The following is a 19826-nucleotide window of genomic DNA, read 5'->3' as shown; positions in this document are numbered from 1 at the left end:
AGGACATGGCTTTTCTGGGCTCCACCACAGATTCAAATCGGCACACTGATCAAGGCTTAAACCTAAGTTTCTTAACCTTTTGGTATTATGTACTAGCAAACTCTGTGGTACTTTTCTCAGAATGCTTTTAAATGCACAAAATAAAAGCCAGGGAATTACAAAGGTGACCGATTGTATTGGAATATAATTATGAAAATATTTTTATAAATCAAATATGTGATATAGTAGCATGTGCTTCTTCATTAAACCCATTAACTAATAGCATCTAGTGGAGGGTCTGATAACTCCTGAATTTCAAAGGTGGGATGATTTAACAATATTTCCAGATATTAGTAACAATTGAATAGGATATGGAAAGATTTGTGATTTCTTTGTTGATTGAGACACTTGCAGTACTGTCGTGGTTCAGTGTCTACTTTCGTAGGAAAGGAAAGGTTACATTTTATTTAGAGATTAGTGGAAATATATACGTGACTTTGCTTATTTTCCTGTCAACATTTGCAGGATTCCTTTGGATTCTATCCACAGATCCCGGATTAAGAACCCCAGATGAGTAGTAGTTCAGCTTTCTGAAGTTTGCCCAATTGCACCAGAAATAGAGGCTTTCCAGGTTGTCATTAGAGTCAATAGACTCAGGTGATTATTTTATCACTCGTTGTTTGAACCTTTTTCTGCTTGGATTCCTTTCTTGCAGTGAGGAAAATGAAGTCAGAACTGTTTTTCCAGAGAACTTTCCTTCCATTGCTGTCTCCACTTCCCACACCCATCACCCACCACCCCCTCATGTGTCTTAGCAGGACATTTTACTTAGCTGGCATGAGTGGAGCTGTGAAAAGAGGTGGAGTCTGAGGGCTGCTCGTGCCTTCACCTCGAGAACACAGCACTCAGATTGGACAGCCACGGAAACATGCTGAACCTTCACTTTTCCCACCATCCCTGGCATTGCTTGTACTGGTTTTCGACTAGGGCCCCTAATTGTGGCTCCAAATGTTTGCACATCACCAATGGATTAATAATAATCGGGCTGGCTTTGTGATCTTTTATGATAAAATCTCTTGATATATGCGAAATACATGCAGAAAACCTGTCTCAAACTTGCATTCACAATTACATTGTTCATTGGCTCGTGTAGCTGAAATCCAGCTTCAGGTGAGGCTTGGTCTCGTGGTGAGATTCTTCCATCTGTCTGCTCTGTTTGATGTCAGCATCATTCTAACTTGAGCTCCCTTTGTAGTTGCAAGCAGGTTGGCGCCAGTGCCTTGTTCCTCCTTCTCGGTCAGCAGGGCACATCTTGGATTTCCTTTGGGTTGGGTCGTCTGAGGTCCCATGCCTGTCTCTGAACCCTACAAGGGCAGAGGGGAAATGGATTGGCTAAGTGCAATCAGGGCCCACTCCTGAAGCTGGTGAAGAGATCCAGGTTATCCCAACACAGGTCTGCTGCAGCATGGGAGAGGGGCGAAATGGCTTTGAGATGTCAACCAACAAAGATCACTGTAGGCTTTTGTAGAAATGATTTAACCATAAAGTAATGTGGAGAAAGTCACTGAGTGATGAGGACCTGCTACTTGCCAATGTTAAGTACTAGGTGTGTTTCCAACATCATATTAGTTCATCTTCATGACAGCACTGTGGGTAGACCTGGTCACTTCCAATTTCCAACTCAGTGCAATAAGTGATATGTAACTTGTTTAAGGTTGGGTAGCTGGTAAGTGGTGGAGTTGAGATTCAGACCCTGGTCTGACTGTAAAGCCTGAGTTACCTGGACCGTACTGGATGGTATTTGGGTACATTTGGGGCTTTTAAGATGCTGCTGGGCCATCTTTGGGAAGGCAGCACAGTGTAACTTTGAAGGTAGAATTATGGAAATGGGTTCGAGTATAGGGTGGTCACAGGATAATCCCAGGTATCCCTATACCTGGTTCCCTCATAACTCAGTGTATTTGGAATATTATTTTCCAAGATCTCTTCCAGCTCCACAATTCTGTATCTGTTCTCTGTAGGTAAGGGACTGTGCACAGGTATATGGATGATGAAATGTGGCTGGCGTGCCGTTTATTTTCTGTACAAAGCCCTGACAATTTATAATATGAGTTATACATCTTTTTGGATAAAAGATAAAGCATGTTTAACTTTTCTTTTCAGTATTTTCCGTATTACTATTGAAGTCCTATTTTTTTTTTAAAGTTGGCTTGGATAAGTTAATGCCAAGTCTTAGATATTGAAACATACAAACTGTTTCAGCAAATTTTTTGTAAGAATTCTTAGCCACCTTATGTGTTTGGTGGCCTTCGAAGCAAGCAGAAACATGCAAATTCCTTTGTGCAAATCGTATTTGAGCTGCAGGTCAGGACCTATAAAGGAAATGTACTACAGGCTGGTAAAATGTTAATTAACTAGAATTGAGAGTCAGAACGAACTTTCCACTTACTTCAAATACATAGTATATGTGATCTGGGTAGGCTTGGAATGGCTCCCAGAGCTACAACGCACTAAATATTTTATAGGCATAAACTGCTTTGCAGCCTTCTGAAGATAAATGTTTATCACTTCCAAATCCTTCCTAGGACATGACAGAGAATATTACCTATGACCCAGAAATGTCTGTGGACTCTGTTCAAATGCACACACATTTCCTGGGTCACTGTTTTATTTTATCACTTGTCATTCTTTGCCACTGTCGTTGTTTATTTCTGGCCTTAAAATAACTTATCCTGAGGACAAAGCAGAGAGGGCAGGGCTCTCAGAGGTAAGTCACACATTAAGATAAGCAGTGCCTGGTGTGGGCTGTGAAAGGTGTTCTGGCACAGTCTTTTGCATTCTGTTATGTGTTTGTAATTGCAGCCGTGCTCTTTGTTTCTTGTTTTGCTGTGGTATGTATTTTATTTTTCACTTTTTCAAAATTTTTATTGTATTCTTTTGCATTCTGTTGTGTGTTTGAGATTGCACCTGTGTTCTCTGTTTCTTGCTTTGCTATGGTATTTTATTTTTCATGTTTTACAAAATTTTTATTGTGGTAATATATATATATTTAACTCAAAACTTCCCATTTTATCCACTTCCATGTGTACCATTCAGTAGTATTAATTAAATTCAAAATGCTGTGCTACTTTCACCACCATCCATCATAGATCTTTATTGAAACTCTCATATGAGCCACATACCAGACTTCAGGCTTTGCTAACTGTCCTGGGAGGTATGTGAGAGATGAGCCTCTTAAATAATGCTAAGATATGACAGGACCAAAATTCAGGGTACAAGAGTGTTTGGAACAGGTTTTAAGGTTTTCTATTGAGATAAGATAATAAAATTTGGGGCCAAGGATCATACAATCCAGTCCTGAAGACTTCCCTAGGCCTCTGAGGAAACCACTCCCAGCTGGGTTCTATTGTTATCTTGGATGTCATGGATTGCCAGTGATTTAATCAGGTCTGGTTAGCATAATTAGGTAACATGCTACCTGATCAGACTTGGTTAACTAAGAGCCCAGCACTGCAAACATGTTACGTCACAGCCTAGATTCTCAGACTCTCAGAAGTAACTAGGAGATAGCCCAACAAGTTTCTTTATTTACAAATGGGGAAATAGAGGTCCTGAAAGGTAAGAGAGTTTTCCAGAGATGTTTTAACAAGGTAATAGCAGAGATGGGATGGAATCTGTATTAGTTAGGGTTTTCTAGAGAAACAGAATCAACAGGAAATATCCATAAATATAAAATTTATAAAAGTGTCTCACGTAACCATGGGAATGCAGAGTCCAGAACCCATAGGGCAGGCTGTGAAGCCGATGACTCCAAGGGAGGGTCTGGATGAACTCCACAGGAGAGTCTCGCTGGCTGAAGCAGGAAGAGAGCCTGTCTCTTCTGAATCCTCCTTAAAAGGATTCCATTGATTAGATTAAGCATCACTCCTTGCAGAAGACACTCCCCTTGGCTGATTACAAATCGAATCAGCTGTGGATGCAGCCGATATGATCATGATATAATTCTATGAAATGTCCTCATAGCAACAGACAGGCCAGCACTTGCCCAAGCAGACAAATAGGTACTACCACCTGGCCAAGTTGACACATCAACCTGACCATGACAGGGTCTCAAGCCACTTTTGTCAAGATTACATAACAGAGTGGCATTAAAAAAAAGTATCCACATACCCATGAAGGCACACACGTAAATATATATATGCATGTATATATGTATGTATATGTTTGTGCTTTTTATATGTATGTACACACACACTCATATAATTTATTTTTTTTAGCCCAAGTTTTGTGTGGTTGCTCTGGAAGACTGCAGAAACCAATTGTTAAGGGCATTCACCCTTTTCCTGGCAAACACATTTGTAGTTTCACACTTTGCTGTCTTTTTTGAACTATAGGGCAGAGACCAGGACAGGAAGAGTTATTTGCTAAGAAGAGGAGTAGATACCTTCTCTTTAAATTTCCCATCTCTCACTGCTGTGACTTTAAACCACTGTAGAGGAAAAATAGAGTTGTGATGCACCACCTTCTAGTCAAGAATATAAACATTTGTGTCCTGGAGAAATCCAGGATAGCAAACAATCAGATGTTTCTTGTAAAAGAAAGTGCGGTGGCCTATATGAAATGATTAGACTATGCGGATTCATGGAGTCAGAAATTAAAATACAGGTTACCAGAGACTGGGGTGGGGGTGGTAGGGAGTGAGGAGTTACCATTTAATTGGTACAGAGTTTCAGTTTGGGGTGATGGAAAAGTTTCGGTTGGTGATGGTAGCACAACAGTGTGAAGGTAATTCACACCACTGAATTGTATACTTGCAAGTGGTTAAAATAGGAAATTTTATGTTGTATTTGGTACTATAATTTACATATATTTAAAATAAAGAGTGGGCAAAAAGGGCTCGGCTTGGCTGTGCATCTCCCCAGATAAAACAGGCTCACTGCCACCGATGAGTTTCAGTCCAGTCAGCTCCAACCACATTTTGTGATGAATGTGGCGGTGCTGTCACCATTTTAAGATTAGGAAATCAGCGCAGAGGGTCAGGAATCTGCTTCTGGTTACACAGTAAGTAACGGAGCTGGGATTGGCATCTAGACGGGGTGGCATCTCAAACCATGCTCTGACTATATTTAACTGCAGCTCTTGGAATATTCTTAGCTAAAATATGTCTGGGTGTGATGATTTCTTTTATGCTGATGAAAACTGCTTGGAATTGAAGATACCAGCTTGTCCAGACTGACCGCGTTGAGGTTGGTGTGTGCTGTGGAGGTGACCCCTTTTCCAGATGCCTCTGCTTCTATACCAGACAGCGAGGGCTGAGCCGAGGTGGCCTCATCACTGCCCTGCCCTCCATGCTCAGCCCCTGCCTTTTGTCTGCATGACCCTCAGATGGACAAGCCCAAGTGGTTGGAGCGGCTGGCGGAGGAGCCTAGGGATCTCCGGGGTGCCTCTTCCCGGCTGTCCTCTGGGTGCCTTCTAAAGTCTGTACAAGTCCATCTCCCTTTCCTGTAGATGAGAAGGGGCTTTCTGCCATTGCCAGCCCAGTGGGTGCCTTTTTCATCTGATTTGGGTTATGTTCCTGCAGCAATGAGAGAGACCAAAGAGGCCCTGGAGAGCGTGAACAACACCTTGAAGGACCTGAAAGATGGAGCTGGGCGGCTGAGCTCCAGCCTGAGCAGTGTGAAGAGCAACCTGGAGAGGTCACTCAATGACTCGGCATGCTCCACACCACCAGCGGCTGCCTCTTGCCGCAGCATCAGGGAAACTCTAGACCAGCTGGATGACAACACCAACCTGGGCCAGGTGGGGAGGCAGGGAGCCTGCGAGTGGGCGGCGTCTGGGGACAGCTCACGGGGCTCAGCATGGGTGATCGCACCAGAACAGGTTGGCTTGGAGTGCGTGACCCTGGGTCAGCCTCCTGGGGTCATTCACTCTCCGTAGGAGTAGCTGTGACAAGTAAAAAGGAGCAGTGGGGAAACCCCTGCTTGGGAATTCTCTGCAATTTGATGAAAAGTGCTAGCATGAGTTCAGCTTTAAAAAGAAAAAGGGAGGTGGACCTCTTAAAAATTAATATATTCAATATATGTTGTGTCTAGTATATTAACCATCTGTGCCCCCAATATTACATAATTCCCCACTTTTCCAAAGAGAAGATTGAAATAAATAAAAATTTGAAACAACTTCAATATAGAAAGTTCTGGAGTTATAGATAAAATAATCATGCCTACTCATGACATGTAATTTATTAATTTAGTTATATATATGCATTGTTATATTTTAGACAAAGTATTATTTTAAAATAGAATTGTTTCCCCCACTTTTATATTTTATGAAATAGTTTTATTCAAACACGTTGCATTCAATATCTGTGTCTTCATCTCTTGGACTCCTCAAGAGTATTTTTAAAGCATGAGATCTGTATACTTGCATTCAAGTGTTTGGGGTAGATGCCTTTCAGGAGAAATTTTTATTTTAATGCACTTTCATACATGAAAAAAGTTATAGAATTGGTAAACGGAAACTCTGTCTACAGATACAGATTGACCCATTGTCAATATTTTGTCCCATTTGCTTTCTTCTTTTATCTATCCATATTACTTTATGTATGTATACATATAATAATACATACTTTGTTCTTTTCTACACCGCTTGGGAGTAAGTTGCTGACATCATGCTTCACCCCTAAATATTTCAGTGCATCCCCTAACCTTAGATAACATCATACAATCATCAAAATGAGGGCCCCTAACACAGACCCAACTCTGCAGTCTCTTCCACAGCTCAGATTGAAATTTTGCCAAATTTTTCTATTAATATCCTTTAAAACTATTTTTTTCTTTTTCTGATGTACATCCAATTTAGGATCACACATTGCCCTTAGTGGTTTTATTTCTTTAGTCCCTTTTAATCTAGGACTGTTTCTTAGTCTTTTTTGTGACATTGGCCTTTGTCAATGATGCTACAGGCCTCTTATTTTATAAAATGACCTTCAACTTGGGTTTAATTGATATTCCTTCATGCTTAGATTTAGTTATGTGTCTTGGTTTGCAGATGCTGCCAGCATGCAATATATCAGAAATGGGTTGGCTTTTATAAAGGAAATTTATTAAGTTACAAGTTTTCAGTTCTAAGGCCATAAAAATGTCCAAACTAAGACATCCATGGAAAGATACCTTGACTCAAGAAGGGCTGATGGGTAGGGAACACCTTTGTCAGCTGGGAAGGAATATGGCTGGTGTCTGTTGGTCCTTTGGCTTCTGGTTTCAAACAGAAACACCTGGGGGTGTTTTCTTTCTGCATCTCCAGATGTCTCTGTCTGTGTTAGCTCTGAACTCTCTCTAAAATATTTGCCCTTTTAAAGGACTCTAGCAAATTAATCAAGACCCACCTTAAATGGGTGGAGTCATATCACCATCTAATCAAAAGGTCACACCCACAATTGGGTATGTCACATCTCCGTGGAAACAACCCAATCAAAGTTTGCACTCTACAGTATTGAATCAGAATTAAAGGACATGGCTTTTCTGGGGTATGCAAAATTTCAAACCAGCATATTATGCCTATTTGTCACTGTTATATCATAGACATGATCGTGAGTCCTCAGTACATTATATCAAGAGGCACATGATATCTGTCCCAAATATTGGTAAAAGATATAATACTTTAAATCCATGTATAGTGCTGTAAAAGAAAACTTTATCTAAGCCACTCATTGATATAGCAACTGACTTGTATTACTTTTTTTTTTTTTTTTTTTGGCATGCGCAGACACTGGGAATCGAACCCAGGTCTCCAGCATGGTAGGCAAGAACTCTGCCTGCTGAGTCACCATGGTCCGCCCGACTCATATTACTTTTAAAAGTAGCTTTATAAAAGTCATTTATAATTATATCTAGTTCTTGAAATTGTAAGGTCACACATATTAAATGCATTAAATTTCTTTGCCTCATTTTTAGTTAATTGCATCAGGAGATCATCAAACATCTAGAAACTATGGTTGTAGAGGTCATTTTGAGATAAATGTTTTTACCCCCAAACAATCCTCTCATTGTTCAAAATGAATTGAGATAGTACACCAAAAGTCCAACTCTTTGGAACTTGGATTTAAGACAACTCCATTATTTATAAGGAATAATTTTGGAGGGCAACAACCTCACCTTATATTTTGTTTTATAAATTTTTAGCTGCCATTTATGAACGATCAACTTGACAGCGTTAATGAAGTTCTTAGGACAGATTTGGCTGGCCTGGTTGAAGAGGTATGTTTTTGAAGGAAAAAAACAAAACAAAACTGTAGAAGCTTATTTTGCTTCACTTAAAAAAGATAGACGTATACATTAGAAGATAGGAAACAGCAAAAAAAAGCAATGAAATTCTGGAAAGGGAGTACCAGGAAGATAGCTGTTATCTTGCAGGTAATTTTGTTCATGGTTCCAATTCAAGAAATTTTTCTAAGCACCTACTTTATGTGCAAAGCACCAAGCTAGAATCATGAAAGATAATAGGTGCACCATGATCTCTGCTCTCTTGGCACTCTGTGGTGGTGGGTGCAGTTCAGGACCCATATTCTCTGATGCAAGTTGCCCTCCCCTCTGCCTGTGGGTCAGTATGCTATTTTTCTTCTTTTTCTTCCCTCTGCTGTGCATTTGTACATGCTGTGATCCCTGGCTGGCACCTTCTTCTTTGTTTAGTTACCTAGTTTCTTAAACTTCATGTATCATTTGATGAATGAGGCCTTCTCTAGGCACTTCACCTAGGTCAAAACCCTTTTTAACACCTTCTTTTCATTCTGTGAATATTCTTTTAAAACTCCTCTTAAGTCATCATTTCTTAAAGGTTCTGTTCCCTGCTGGATCAAAAACTCCAAAAAGGCAGGGATCACCCTGGTTGGGAATATTATGATTTTTTCCACTGCCCACTGATAGTTGCTGTTTATTTGACCAGTAGATATTGAGTGCATGGTAAATATTTCTTTTGACAATCATGACTCAGATGAGCATGCCCTGGGCCTGTAGAAGAGGGAGAGAATAGTTTTACTTTTGTAAAAGAAAAACTCTGTCTTTCAGCGTAGGTATGAAAACATCATCACAATTCTGTTAAACCCGTGTCAGTGTATACTGAAAAAGTGAATGTCCTCTTAAAGGAGTTAGAAGAAACTTTTGGTCTTTGTGCTCTGGTGTTGCATTAAAAAGAATTTGTAAGACTCCTTCCAGCTGTAAAACTGCTTGTGACGGGTGACCATAGACGTCTAATCCCCGATAAATGTAGAGGGCTCAGACCTCCGGAAACCAAGGCGAGCACCGCTGTGATAGGAAGCCTCAGTTGCCTTTGAAGAAATAGATATCATGGATATTCTGATTACAGCATCTCATACTGCTGGGCTAAAGTGCTGAAATCTTCCCAGGATGATAAACCCTACAGTGTTCCCTGTGAGATGGCCTAAATTTACCAGCAGGCAGTTGAGAAACAGAAACTGATCCCCCTCTGGGGCAAAGACTGGATGTGTAGTTTAGTTACCTGGAAATAACAGTGTTTCTTTCTCGTGAATTGAGCCCCAAAGCCATATAGTTTGGCGTGGCTGTTTTTGGTTTTGCTTTAGCTTCCCTGCAGTTTGTTTACTCTGTGTGCATTATTTTTTTTTTCTGTGACACTAGATCTCCAATTTCATTTTGTAATTGTTTTGGAAAATTGGGTCCTATTTTTAGAAATATCACTGCACATGATATATTGTACAGATCAGGGTTTCTTAATTGTGCCCATTTTTGATATCTGGGCCAGATAATTCTTGTTCATCCCATGTGCTGTGGGATATTTATTAGTATTGCCGAGAGCAGTCCCACCCTACCACTCCCCCACCCCCGGATTTTGATACCCAAAATTCTCCTGACATTGTTGAATGTCCTGTTGTGGGGTGGGGATGGGTGCAAAATCTCCCCCAATTGAGAACCATTGGCATAGCTGTACCTATACATCATAATTCCTGGGTCCAATATAAGAAAATATGTTAAAATCTTAAAAGTATTAGAATACCCTGTATGAAAGACTTAACATGATCTTCAGTGGACATGGTAATTTAAAGAAAATCTTCTCTAATGGGTTTTTTTTTTTTTTTTTGCTGAACTCTTGAGAGTCTATAATGATCATTTCAGCCTTAAGATGAATATTATATCTTTATTTTGCTTCTCTACTCCATATTTAGCTGAAAACTGAGCACTAGTTAACTGTTCATCTACTTACTGTAAACATCAATTTACTAAAAAAATATTTTTTAGGGCTACAAATCCTTTAACGATATACCTGAGATGGTGCAAACCCAAACCAAGAACATCATATCAGGTGAGATTCACAGTTAAAGGTAATTTTTTAATCTGTTCAGAATGGTCAAAAATGTTGTATGATCAGAAATCTTATTTCCTTCCTAAAAATATCCTCTAAACCTTGAGAGCAAAGAATGTCACAGTTTTTCAATTACTTCACCTTCAGTTGGTATCATAGAATTTAAGAATCCTCTTATTTTAATACTTAACTGACCTCACCCTGCAGGTCAGACACTGTGTTGTCAAAAGTAAAGCCATGATCCAGTCATGAGCTTAAAGTAACTATCGTTGGGAAGGCCACTTTCAGATTATTTTCACTGGGCAAAAAATATATAGATTATTATGTTTTCTGAAAGAACTTTGACGTGATTTTTATTTTTAGGAAAAATCTGTATAAGTATTTATTTTGTGTCCTAAGGAGAATTTTCATCTGTCCTCTGATGCTGATATAATGGCATTTTTGGTTTATAAACTTGCTTACAGTTTTATCCAGACAGAATCAATGCGGAGAGAGTTCTCTGGGTCTTAATTGATTGAATCATGCCATATTAGTTTATGGTATTTAGAGTAAATGTACAGAGTGAATTTCTGCAAGATAAGAAGTTCTCTGTGCAGGAAGAGGACTACGTATGGGTTATTTGCTTGGAGAAGAAATATCTGAAGCCATGTAAACCATCTTCTCCTTTTTTTTCAAATCATCTTCTCAGTCCTTTTTTTTACTAGCTGACCAAGTCATTTTAAAATATTGGGTTATAGAGCAACTTTAATGTTTTTTTCTTATGGTGGTCTTTCAACTTGTAAAAACCTTGGATAAAATATATTTTGTTGTACATTAGTGCTGGTGAAATTTTGTGGGTTTCCTTTTGTGTAATGTAAGATTATTCTTTAAAACATCAGGATCAAACAAAATAAAACAAAAGAAACGTGAGGCTCTCGAAGGCGCCGGCCAGGTTTCCTCTGCCAGCACCTGAGGGCTAATGCATGCTGTATGTCTGACATCCACCTGCGTACTAACTTCTGTGTTTAATTTTTGTTCCCCTTCTCTGGACCTCTTCTGCCAATATGTGCAGCCCTTCCTTGTAAGTCTGGCAAAGCTCCGCACACTGCATGCGTGCCCGGGGCCTACTGCACATGGTCTTGTTGCCTGAACACAAGCCAGAGTTTTCCCAGGTCAGGATGTGTCCCAGCCTGGCTAACAGCTGTTTATTTCCATGTCCTCCCAAGGCAAAAGCCTTAACTCAGTGTTTTTGTCACTCGGCCCTATCCTGCACACATTGACCTAGCGCCTGCTGTGTGCCAGGCCCTGCTTGACATGGGATGTGAGGTGACAAGGCATGGTCCTCACTGGCCCTTTGGCTCAGCGTGTGTGCAGATACCACTTACCAAGTTCTGTTAAAGTGACATGGAACCTGCAAGGGAACTGAGATGGGAAGAGGGCTGTGGGAGGCTTCCTAAAGCAAGTCACATCTAAACTGAGGCTTGAAAAAGGTATTCGCTGAAAGAGGGCACCAGGCATATGCAGTGTCACCAAAGCTGGCACAGCCTATGAGCCAGGCACTGTGTGAGGGGAAGGCAGCCTGAGAAGCAGACAGCAACCCCCACGAAGAGTTTAGAGAACTGTGTAGGAAATGGGGAGTCAGCAAGTCACACCTCTCAGAATCCCTGAATATAGATAGAAAGAGCCCACTGAGTCATCTTGGTCCTCAGGTATTTTGGCACACGAGCTGTTTCGAGGAGGCAGTGAACCACGGTGGAAGCAGTTTTCTCCTTATGAGCCACATCAAACACCCAGTGCTCAGTTGCTCATTTCAGTTGCCTTTCAGATCTCGATTTCCCATCTATGTGAAAGATACACTAATGAAGATCCCTGCTGTGTTCATGTGATTGTGGTTTGGACCAAGATACCATCCACCTAAGCTTTCCAGGGGCCCCCAGTTCACATTTTGAAAGCAGTCTCTGCTGCTACAAAGAGAGTTATCTTCCTTTCAAGGTCAGTGAGCTTTCACCCAGTGAGTGTGTCCTTAGTGTGTCTACGTCAGGAAGGCAGTGAATAAAGGCAACTTCAAATCTCGTGTGAGTGTTATACCAGGGACCATCCTGCCCCCAGGTAGCTTTGAATCCTAGGACCTGTCACGATGGACGGGCACTTTCCAGAGAGCTGATGTTTCTTTGTGAATGTATCTGCTGTCTGTGAAATTAAGGTGGAAACGAATAGAAACTCTTTGACCACTAGGAGTGCTGTTGTTTTATGCATCTGAGACATAGGTGTCACTTCTTTAATAAGCCTCAATTTATACGGGTTAAATACCATTTTAACAGACTGCTCACCTGGATCACTTCAAAAACCAATACAAAACAAAAACATCCTAGTGAATTCCTGTGTCCTGAATGCCTTTTCTTTATTATTTAATTATTTTACCCAAATCGTCTAACAGGGGCTTGAGAGTGCAATCACCTTTCCAGTACTTTCTAAAAAGAGACCTCTGGGCAAAAAAAATAGCCTTTATGAGCCTCAGGGTCACTCACTGTTAGTAAATGGGAACCAGAACCCCTTGCTCAGGGAATAAATGGGATAACATAAAAGGGCCTGGCACAGGGCAGACACACCATACATTTTAATGATTTGGCCCATGGTTTTAGTGACAGTAAATAGAAGAAGAAAACTCTGGCTTGACTTCAGCACCGTACCATTAAGTCAGTGCTCACATCTTGCTGTTTTGTTCATTAATTGCCTTTTGATGGTCTTGGCTCCCTTGATGTTTGTCATAAAACCATGCCACATTTGCGCATGTACCTAACATTGGAAAAACTACGGTTGGTTCAAGCTTTTCAGTGTAGCTCCAAAACAAATTTTCTCTTTTCTCCATGTTTGAAAATCCATAACTGAAGGTTTCTTTGCTTTCAGATGTCAAAAGGGTCTTGGATTCCATTGGTTCAAACATCTCAAATGTAACCAAACAGGTGCCGGTTCAGGATGCCGTCTCAAATTTCAACGGTTATGTTAATGAGACAGAAAGGTATATCAACCACCATTTACCTACGGTGGAAGAGTTTGAATTATATAGGTGAGTGCTTCCTTTGAGCTAGTAAACTGTAAGAGTGAACTTGGGGAATGGAATAGGAGCTCAACATTATCACCAGGGTCATCTTAGGAGAGTAAATTGCACAAAGAGGCAATGTGTTTTAACCCCAAATTATGTTCATTTAAAAAGCTGAAGACTAAAATTGTTGTGCCAAATGTTCAATGATTTTCGATTTTGATATTATTAGGGACTTCTAGAATCTTAGTTATAATTGTCAAGCCAGTCATGTAATATGATTTTAAACCTGTGAAGTAATTAAAAAGGACATTTGGAAAATACTCTTTTCTTTCTGGGTTTATAAAATAAATATATGGAGATTGGTTCTCACCAAAAAAGCACAACCGCTTCCTAGATTATGCCTTGAAATAGTAAATTGCCCTAAGAGCTCAGTTAAGTAGCAGTTGTGCCCAGCTCTTGTTTGCCCCCATTAGGAAAGCAAGTAGGGTAGCTAGGGTAGGTATTGGCTCAGATAGAGTGCTGGGGAAGCGGAGGACTTGGTGTCTTGGGACATTTAGAGGGTCATATAGGATGTGCTTCCTGCTCTGAAGGGTGCAGCCTCATGGCTGCCATTAGAACCATCTCCCCAAACCCATGGAGAATCTGGAGAAGTTCATTGCTGTTTGGGTTATTTATTACACAAGAACAGCAATACCTACTGACATTTATGGAACAGTTACAAGGTACCCATCAAATGCACATGGCATGTCATTTATTTTATTTATTTATTATATTTATTTTTAAAAAATATGTTTATTGGGAAATTTTCACACACGTACGGTCCATCCACAGAATACAGTCACTGGCTCATAATATTATCATATATTTGTATATTCATTACCATGATCATTTTTAGAACATTTGCACCACTCCAGAAAAAGAAATGAAAAGAAAAAAAGAAAATACTGATACATACCATATCCCTTACCCCTCCTTCTCATTGACCACTAGTATTTCAGTCTACCCAATTTTTTTTGCCCCTTATCTGTCCTCCCCATTATTTATCTATTTATTTTTCCTCATTTTTTTTTTAGTAATCTGCCCATATCCTTGATAAATGGAACATCAGACACAAGGTTTTCACAATCACATGATCACATTATAAAAGCTGTATAGTTATATAAGCTTCTTTAAGAATCAAGGTTATAGGAACACAGTTGAACAGTTTCAGGTACTTTCCTCTAGCCACTCCAATGCACCATAAACTAAAAAGAGATATCTGTATATTGCATCATAATAACCTCCAGGATAATCTCCCAACAATGTTTGAAATCAATCAGGCACTGACACTTTATTTCATTTCTCTCTTCCCCCTTTTGGTCAAGAAGGCTTCCTCAATCCTATGATGCTGGGTCCCGGGTCATCCCGGGACAAATTTCATGTTGCCAGGGAAATTTACACCCCTTGGAGTCATGTCTCTCATAGAGGGGAGGGCAATGAGTCTACCAGTAAAGTTGGCTTAGAGAGATAGAGAGGCCACACCTGAGCAGCAAAAGAGGTTCTCTGGTGGGTGACTCTTAGGCATAATTATCAGTACACTTAGCTTCTCTTTTGCAGGATAAGTTTCATAGGTTTGAACCCCAAGATTGAGGGCTTAACCTATTGGATTGGTTGCCCCCACTGCTTGTGAGAATATCAGGAATTCCCCAGTTAGGGAAGTTTAATATTTCCTCATTTCTCCCCAGTCCTCCAAAGAGACTTTTTTTTTTTAATTGAGAAATCTTCACACACACACACACATTCCATACATGGTGCACAGTCAGTGGCTCGTAATATCATCACATAGTTGTGTGTTCATCATGATGATCATTTTTTGAACATTTGCTTCACTCCAAAAGAAGAAATAAAAAGAACCAAGAAAAAAACTCATACGTCCCATATCCCTTACCCCTCCCTCTCATTGACCACTAGTATTTCCATCTACCCAATTTATTTACCTTTTGTCCCCCTTTTTATTTATTTATTTATTTTTTTAATCCATATTTTTTTTACTTGTCTGTCCATATCCTGGATAAAAGGAGCATCAGACACGAGGTTTTCACAGTCATAAGGTCACATTGTAAAAAGTTACATCTTTATCCAATTATCTTCAAGAATCAAGGCTACTTGAACACAGCTCAACAGTTTCAGGTACTTCCCTCCTGCCACTCCAAAATGCCATAAACTAAAAAGGGATATCTATAGAATACATAAGAATGACCCCAGGATAACCTCTCGACTGTGTTTAGAAATCTCTCAGCCGCTGAAACTTTATTTTGTCCCATATCTCTCTTCTCCCTTTTGTTCAAGAAGGCTTTTTCAGTGTCCTGATGCCAGGTGCTGGCTCATCCCAGGATTTCTGTCCCACATTGCCAGAGAGGTTTACACCCCTGGGAGTCATGTCCCATGTAAGAGGGAGGGCAGTGAGTTCACCTGCTGAGTTGTCTTAGAGACAGATGCCACCACATCTGACCAATAAAAGAAGTTCTCTGGGGGTGACTCTTAGGCCTAATTTTAAGTAGGCTTAGCCTTCCCTTTGCAGGAGTAAATTTCATTGGGGTGAACCCCAAGATTGAGGGCTCAGCCTATTGATTTGGTTATTCCTACTGCTTGTGAGAATATCTGAAATTCTCCAAATGGGAAAGTTGACTATTTCCTCCTTTCTCCCTAGTTCCCAAGGGGACTTTGCAAATACTTCTTGATTCACTGCCCAAATTAATCTGGGATATATCAGGGCATCACACTAACCTTGACAAACCAACAAAATCTCACACTGTATTCAAGATTCCAGGTACTTGTGGTATTCAATTATACTGACCATACAAGTTAAATTAATAAATGCAATACACAAAATATATAGTTTGCACCAGATAAACATCTCTCCCTTTAATCTCACATAGAAGTTGAGGTTTTAAAATATGGACAATATCATCCTTTACTCTGTATTCTGATATACCTTAGTCTTATCCAGATCAGCTTCATTCATACCTCTTTTCAAAGTCTGATCAATTTTTCAACTTTTTAAACAGTTCCTGTATGGGCTACAGCTGACTTTCATAGCTTCAGAGCTCTAACTGTCAGGTGTCACATACATACCTGAAGTTTCTGGGAATGACTGGGTTGTAAACAAACAGCTCAATATCTCAGAATGTATAAATAACAGTTACACCTCCTGAAGGCATGTGACTGCTGTAGGAGTTTACAATCTAGGATCATTTACAATATGCCCCAACCTGATAACCCATGCTCTCCACCTCAATTCACCAAGTTTTTATATTACAGCTAGTCCATATGAGTGAGGCATGATAATATTTGTCTTTTTGTTTCTGCCATTTTATTCAACATACCCTTTTCAAGGTTCGTTCACCTAGTTGCATGCTTCACAGCTTCATTCCTTCTTGCAGCCACTGAGTAGTCTGGTGTATGTATACACCATAGTTCCCCCTCCATTCCTCAGTCATTGCACCCTTAGGCTACCTCCATCTCTTGTGAATCATGAATACTGCCACCATAAACACCAGTGTCCAAATGTCCATTTGTGTCCCTACTCTTGGTTCCTCCAGGTATATACCTAGCAATGGGGTTGCAGGATCATATGGCAACCCCAACCCTAGCCTCCTGTGGAACCACCACACTGACCCCCAAGGGGCTGCACCTCTCAGCTTCCCTACCAACAATGAATAAGTGCATCTCTTTCTCCACATTTCCTCTAGCATTTGTTTCTCTCTGTTCATTTTTTTCTCTCTGTTTATTTTTAAGAGTTTTATTTACACATTATACAATCCAACCTAAGTAAATAGCCATGCCTTCACCACTAAATCTGTATGAAGACATTTCCTTTTCTTCTGCAAAGAATCCATACCCCACTCCCACATTCCCCACTTGTTGACACTTCAATTTGGCATAATCATGACATGTCATTTGATACTCAAAACAAAAATCTTTAAAGAGGAGCTGAGGAAATTGAAACTCAGAGGAGTTCGGTGACTTAGTTAAGCTTAGCTAGAACATGGCAGAAGTGGGCTTTCTGCCCCCACTAACCATGCTTGTGAATCATCATTGCCCTGTCATCAGCCAGCCTCAAGGGACTCCTGCCACATTCCAAGCAGGTATTTGGACAAAGAAAGGTCCTTTCTCCATGACCTCACTTGTCTCATTAGAGATCACAGGTACAATGATTTACATACCTGCCATGCCACCTCCTCCTCCTGTCCCCAGACAGTGAGCTTAGTTTAAAAAGAAATTTAACTGAACAGATAAGGTATTCATTACCTCTAAAAGCTTTCTGAGGCCAGGCTCTGTGACTTATTTAATTTTATGTCCCTAGTATTTGGAACAGAGGTCTACAAAATGGGTGCTGTTGGCCATTATTATAATTACCAAGATTGCCCTTAATTGAATGAAAAGCTTTTGTGGCAACTTTTTGTCAAAAGGCACTGAGCAAAAGTGAATTCTTTGTTTTTCAGTGTTTTGAAATATCAAATGCTCCTTGAATGCTCTTCAGTGACCGGGAAATCTTGTTGTACGTTCCAGGAATGCCAGTTAGACCTAATTGAAGATCCATTATCCTAAAATGTCTTGCCAGACTTACAGGACCATTACAAAATGGAGATTTCTATTCTGTGGGCATTCGGCTTAGAATGCTCATAAAATTCTAAATGTTCAACACATCTGCCACACAGTATTTCTGGTTCAATGAAGAATACAATTCCCCCCGAATATTCCTGCAGGCCCAAAATATTCTAGATAAAGTCCAGGGGAAAGAGCTGGTTATTTCTTTATCATAGTCTAATCAGGATCTGTCCACATCTTGTCATTATAATAACATACAGTATCAGAAACCTTGAAAGAACTTAGAAATCTTGAAGGGCATTTTTATCAGCCTTGGAGAAGTTGAATAGGCACTGTTTATGAGCCCGGTTTAATAGTTTGGAAGTAAGAGCAAAGGAAGGAAGTAGCAAATCCATGGCAATTGTTCTTTGCAAGATGCTGGAGTGTGATTTACTAGAACTGGAACAGCTTTTAAAAAGGGGAATTTATTAAGTTGCAAGTTTACAGTTCTAAGGCCATGAAAGTATCCAAATTAAGGCACCCAGAGAAAGATACTTTGGTTCAAGAAGGCCAGTGATGCTCAGGGTTTCTCTCTCAGCTAGAAAGGCACATGGTGATGTCTGCTAGCTTTCTCTCCTTCCCCAGGGGCGTTTTCCCTGGGCTCCAAAGGTCTCAGGTTGTGTGGGCTCTATTGGGTCTGATGGCTCTAAGGTTTTTCCCAAATGGTTGCCTCTTAAAGGGTGCCAGTAAGCAACCCCACCTTGAATGGGTGGAGACACATCTACATGGAAACCAACTGATCAAAAGTTACCACCCACAATTGGGTGGATCATAGCTCCATGGAAACGATGAGACAGGTCCCACCCAGCAATATTGAATGAAGATCAAAGGACATGGTCTTTCTGGGTACATATTAGCTTCAAACCGGCATAACCATCAAGAGTGAGCATGTTTCAGAGTTAAAATGGAAACAAAAGTTTCTCTGTTGGTTGGGGAATATGGGGGTGGAAGTATCATCCTCTGAGGAGCCAATAGAAAAATCTGATATTAGATTGGCAGGTATTGAGCCCACCTTCCTCAGCTTTTGTGTTCTGACAGTGTCACCTACGGGATGTGCTTGCTTCACCAGGTGGCTAGGTGGCTTGGTTGTCTGCTGTTTGCTGACCCTCGTTGTGATTTTTTATTACCTGGGGTTACTGTGTGGTGTTTGTGGCTACAACAAGCATGCCACTCCAACCAGCCGTGGCTGCGTTTCCAACACTGGAGGCATCTTCCTCATGGTGTGAGTATTTGCTCTTTATTGTCCTATGATGGGTGGAAATGGGGGAAGGACCAGGCACAGATTCTGGGTTTCTATAGAACCTGGTTCCCACAGGCCGAGTGGGTTCCAATGCGACCATTGTTTAGGTGTGAATGAGTTTTCCTCAATTTGGGTGCATGCGACAAGTGTGGAATGTAAAAACAAAATTCTGAATTGGTTCCACTTTGATCAAGGAGCTTAAACATACTGTCTACATATTCTGGGCTGCTGATTAAAGAAGCTGTCATAGAAACACTTTCTAAGCTTGCTTCCTTGATCTCCATGGTTTCTTCTTTAAATTTACTCATTCATTCACCAAATGCTTACTGAAGACCTACCTTATATTGGATATTGTGCTCATCAACATCATCAGCCTTTTCTCTTTGAAACTCAGAACTCTTGATTGGGCAAAGAAGTTGCCAACCCAGCAGCCTTGGTACTCAGACAGGTGGCCTCCATTAAGACAGCGGGTGTGAGGTGCCAGGAAGTGGTGAGTCCATAGTAGACTGGGTCTGCTAGTTGTTTCAAAAGGATTCAAGTCCAAGGTCATATTTTGGGGTTGGGGAAGAAAAAAGAAAAAAACACGTCTTGATTCTAGCAGGGAAACAAAGCCTAAGGGACATC

General features: G+C 40.5%; 1 protein-coding gene across 12 annotated transcripts in view; it reads left to right on the top strand.

Annotated features, from left to right (window-relative positions):
* The window catches only part of PROM1 (prominin 1), a 326288-nt gene that overhangs the window by 171434 nt on the left and 135028 nt on the right, over nt 1–19826 (top strand). For 11 of the 12 annotated variants that reach the window (XM_077136455.1, XM_077136450.1, XM_077136447.1 and 8 more), the window contains 5 exons: nt 5561–5778; nt 8160–8234; nt 10248–10311; nt 13198–13357; nt 19032–19184. In XM_077136455.1, coding sequence (XP_076992570.1) covers nt 5561–5778; nt 8160–8234; nt 10248–10311; nt 13198–13357; nt 19032–19184 — 670 coding nt within the window. The remainder of the gene's footprint in view (nt 1–5560; nt 5779–8159; nt 8235–10247; nt 10312–13197; nt 13358–19031; nt 19185–19826) is intronic. The other variant, XM_077136456.1, reaches the window with a different exon arrangement.

The sequence above is a fragment of the Tamandua tetradactyla genome, chromosome 19, assembly GCF_023851605.1.
Source record: "Tamandua tetradactyla isolate mTamTet1 chromosome 19, mTamTet1.pri, whole genome shotgun sequence".
NCBI lineage: Eukaryota > Metazoa > Chordata > Mammalia > Pilosa > Myrmecophagidae > Tamandua > Tamandua tetradactyla.
This window is presented reverse-complemented; position numbering and strand designations above follow the sequence as displayed.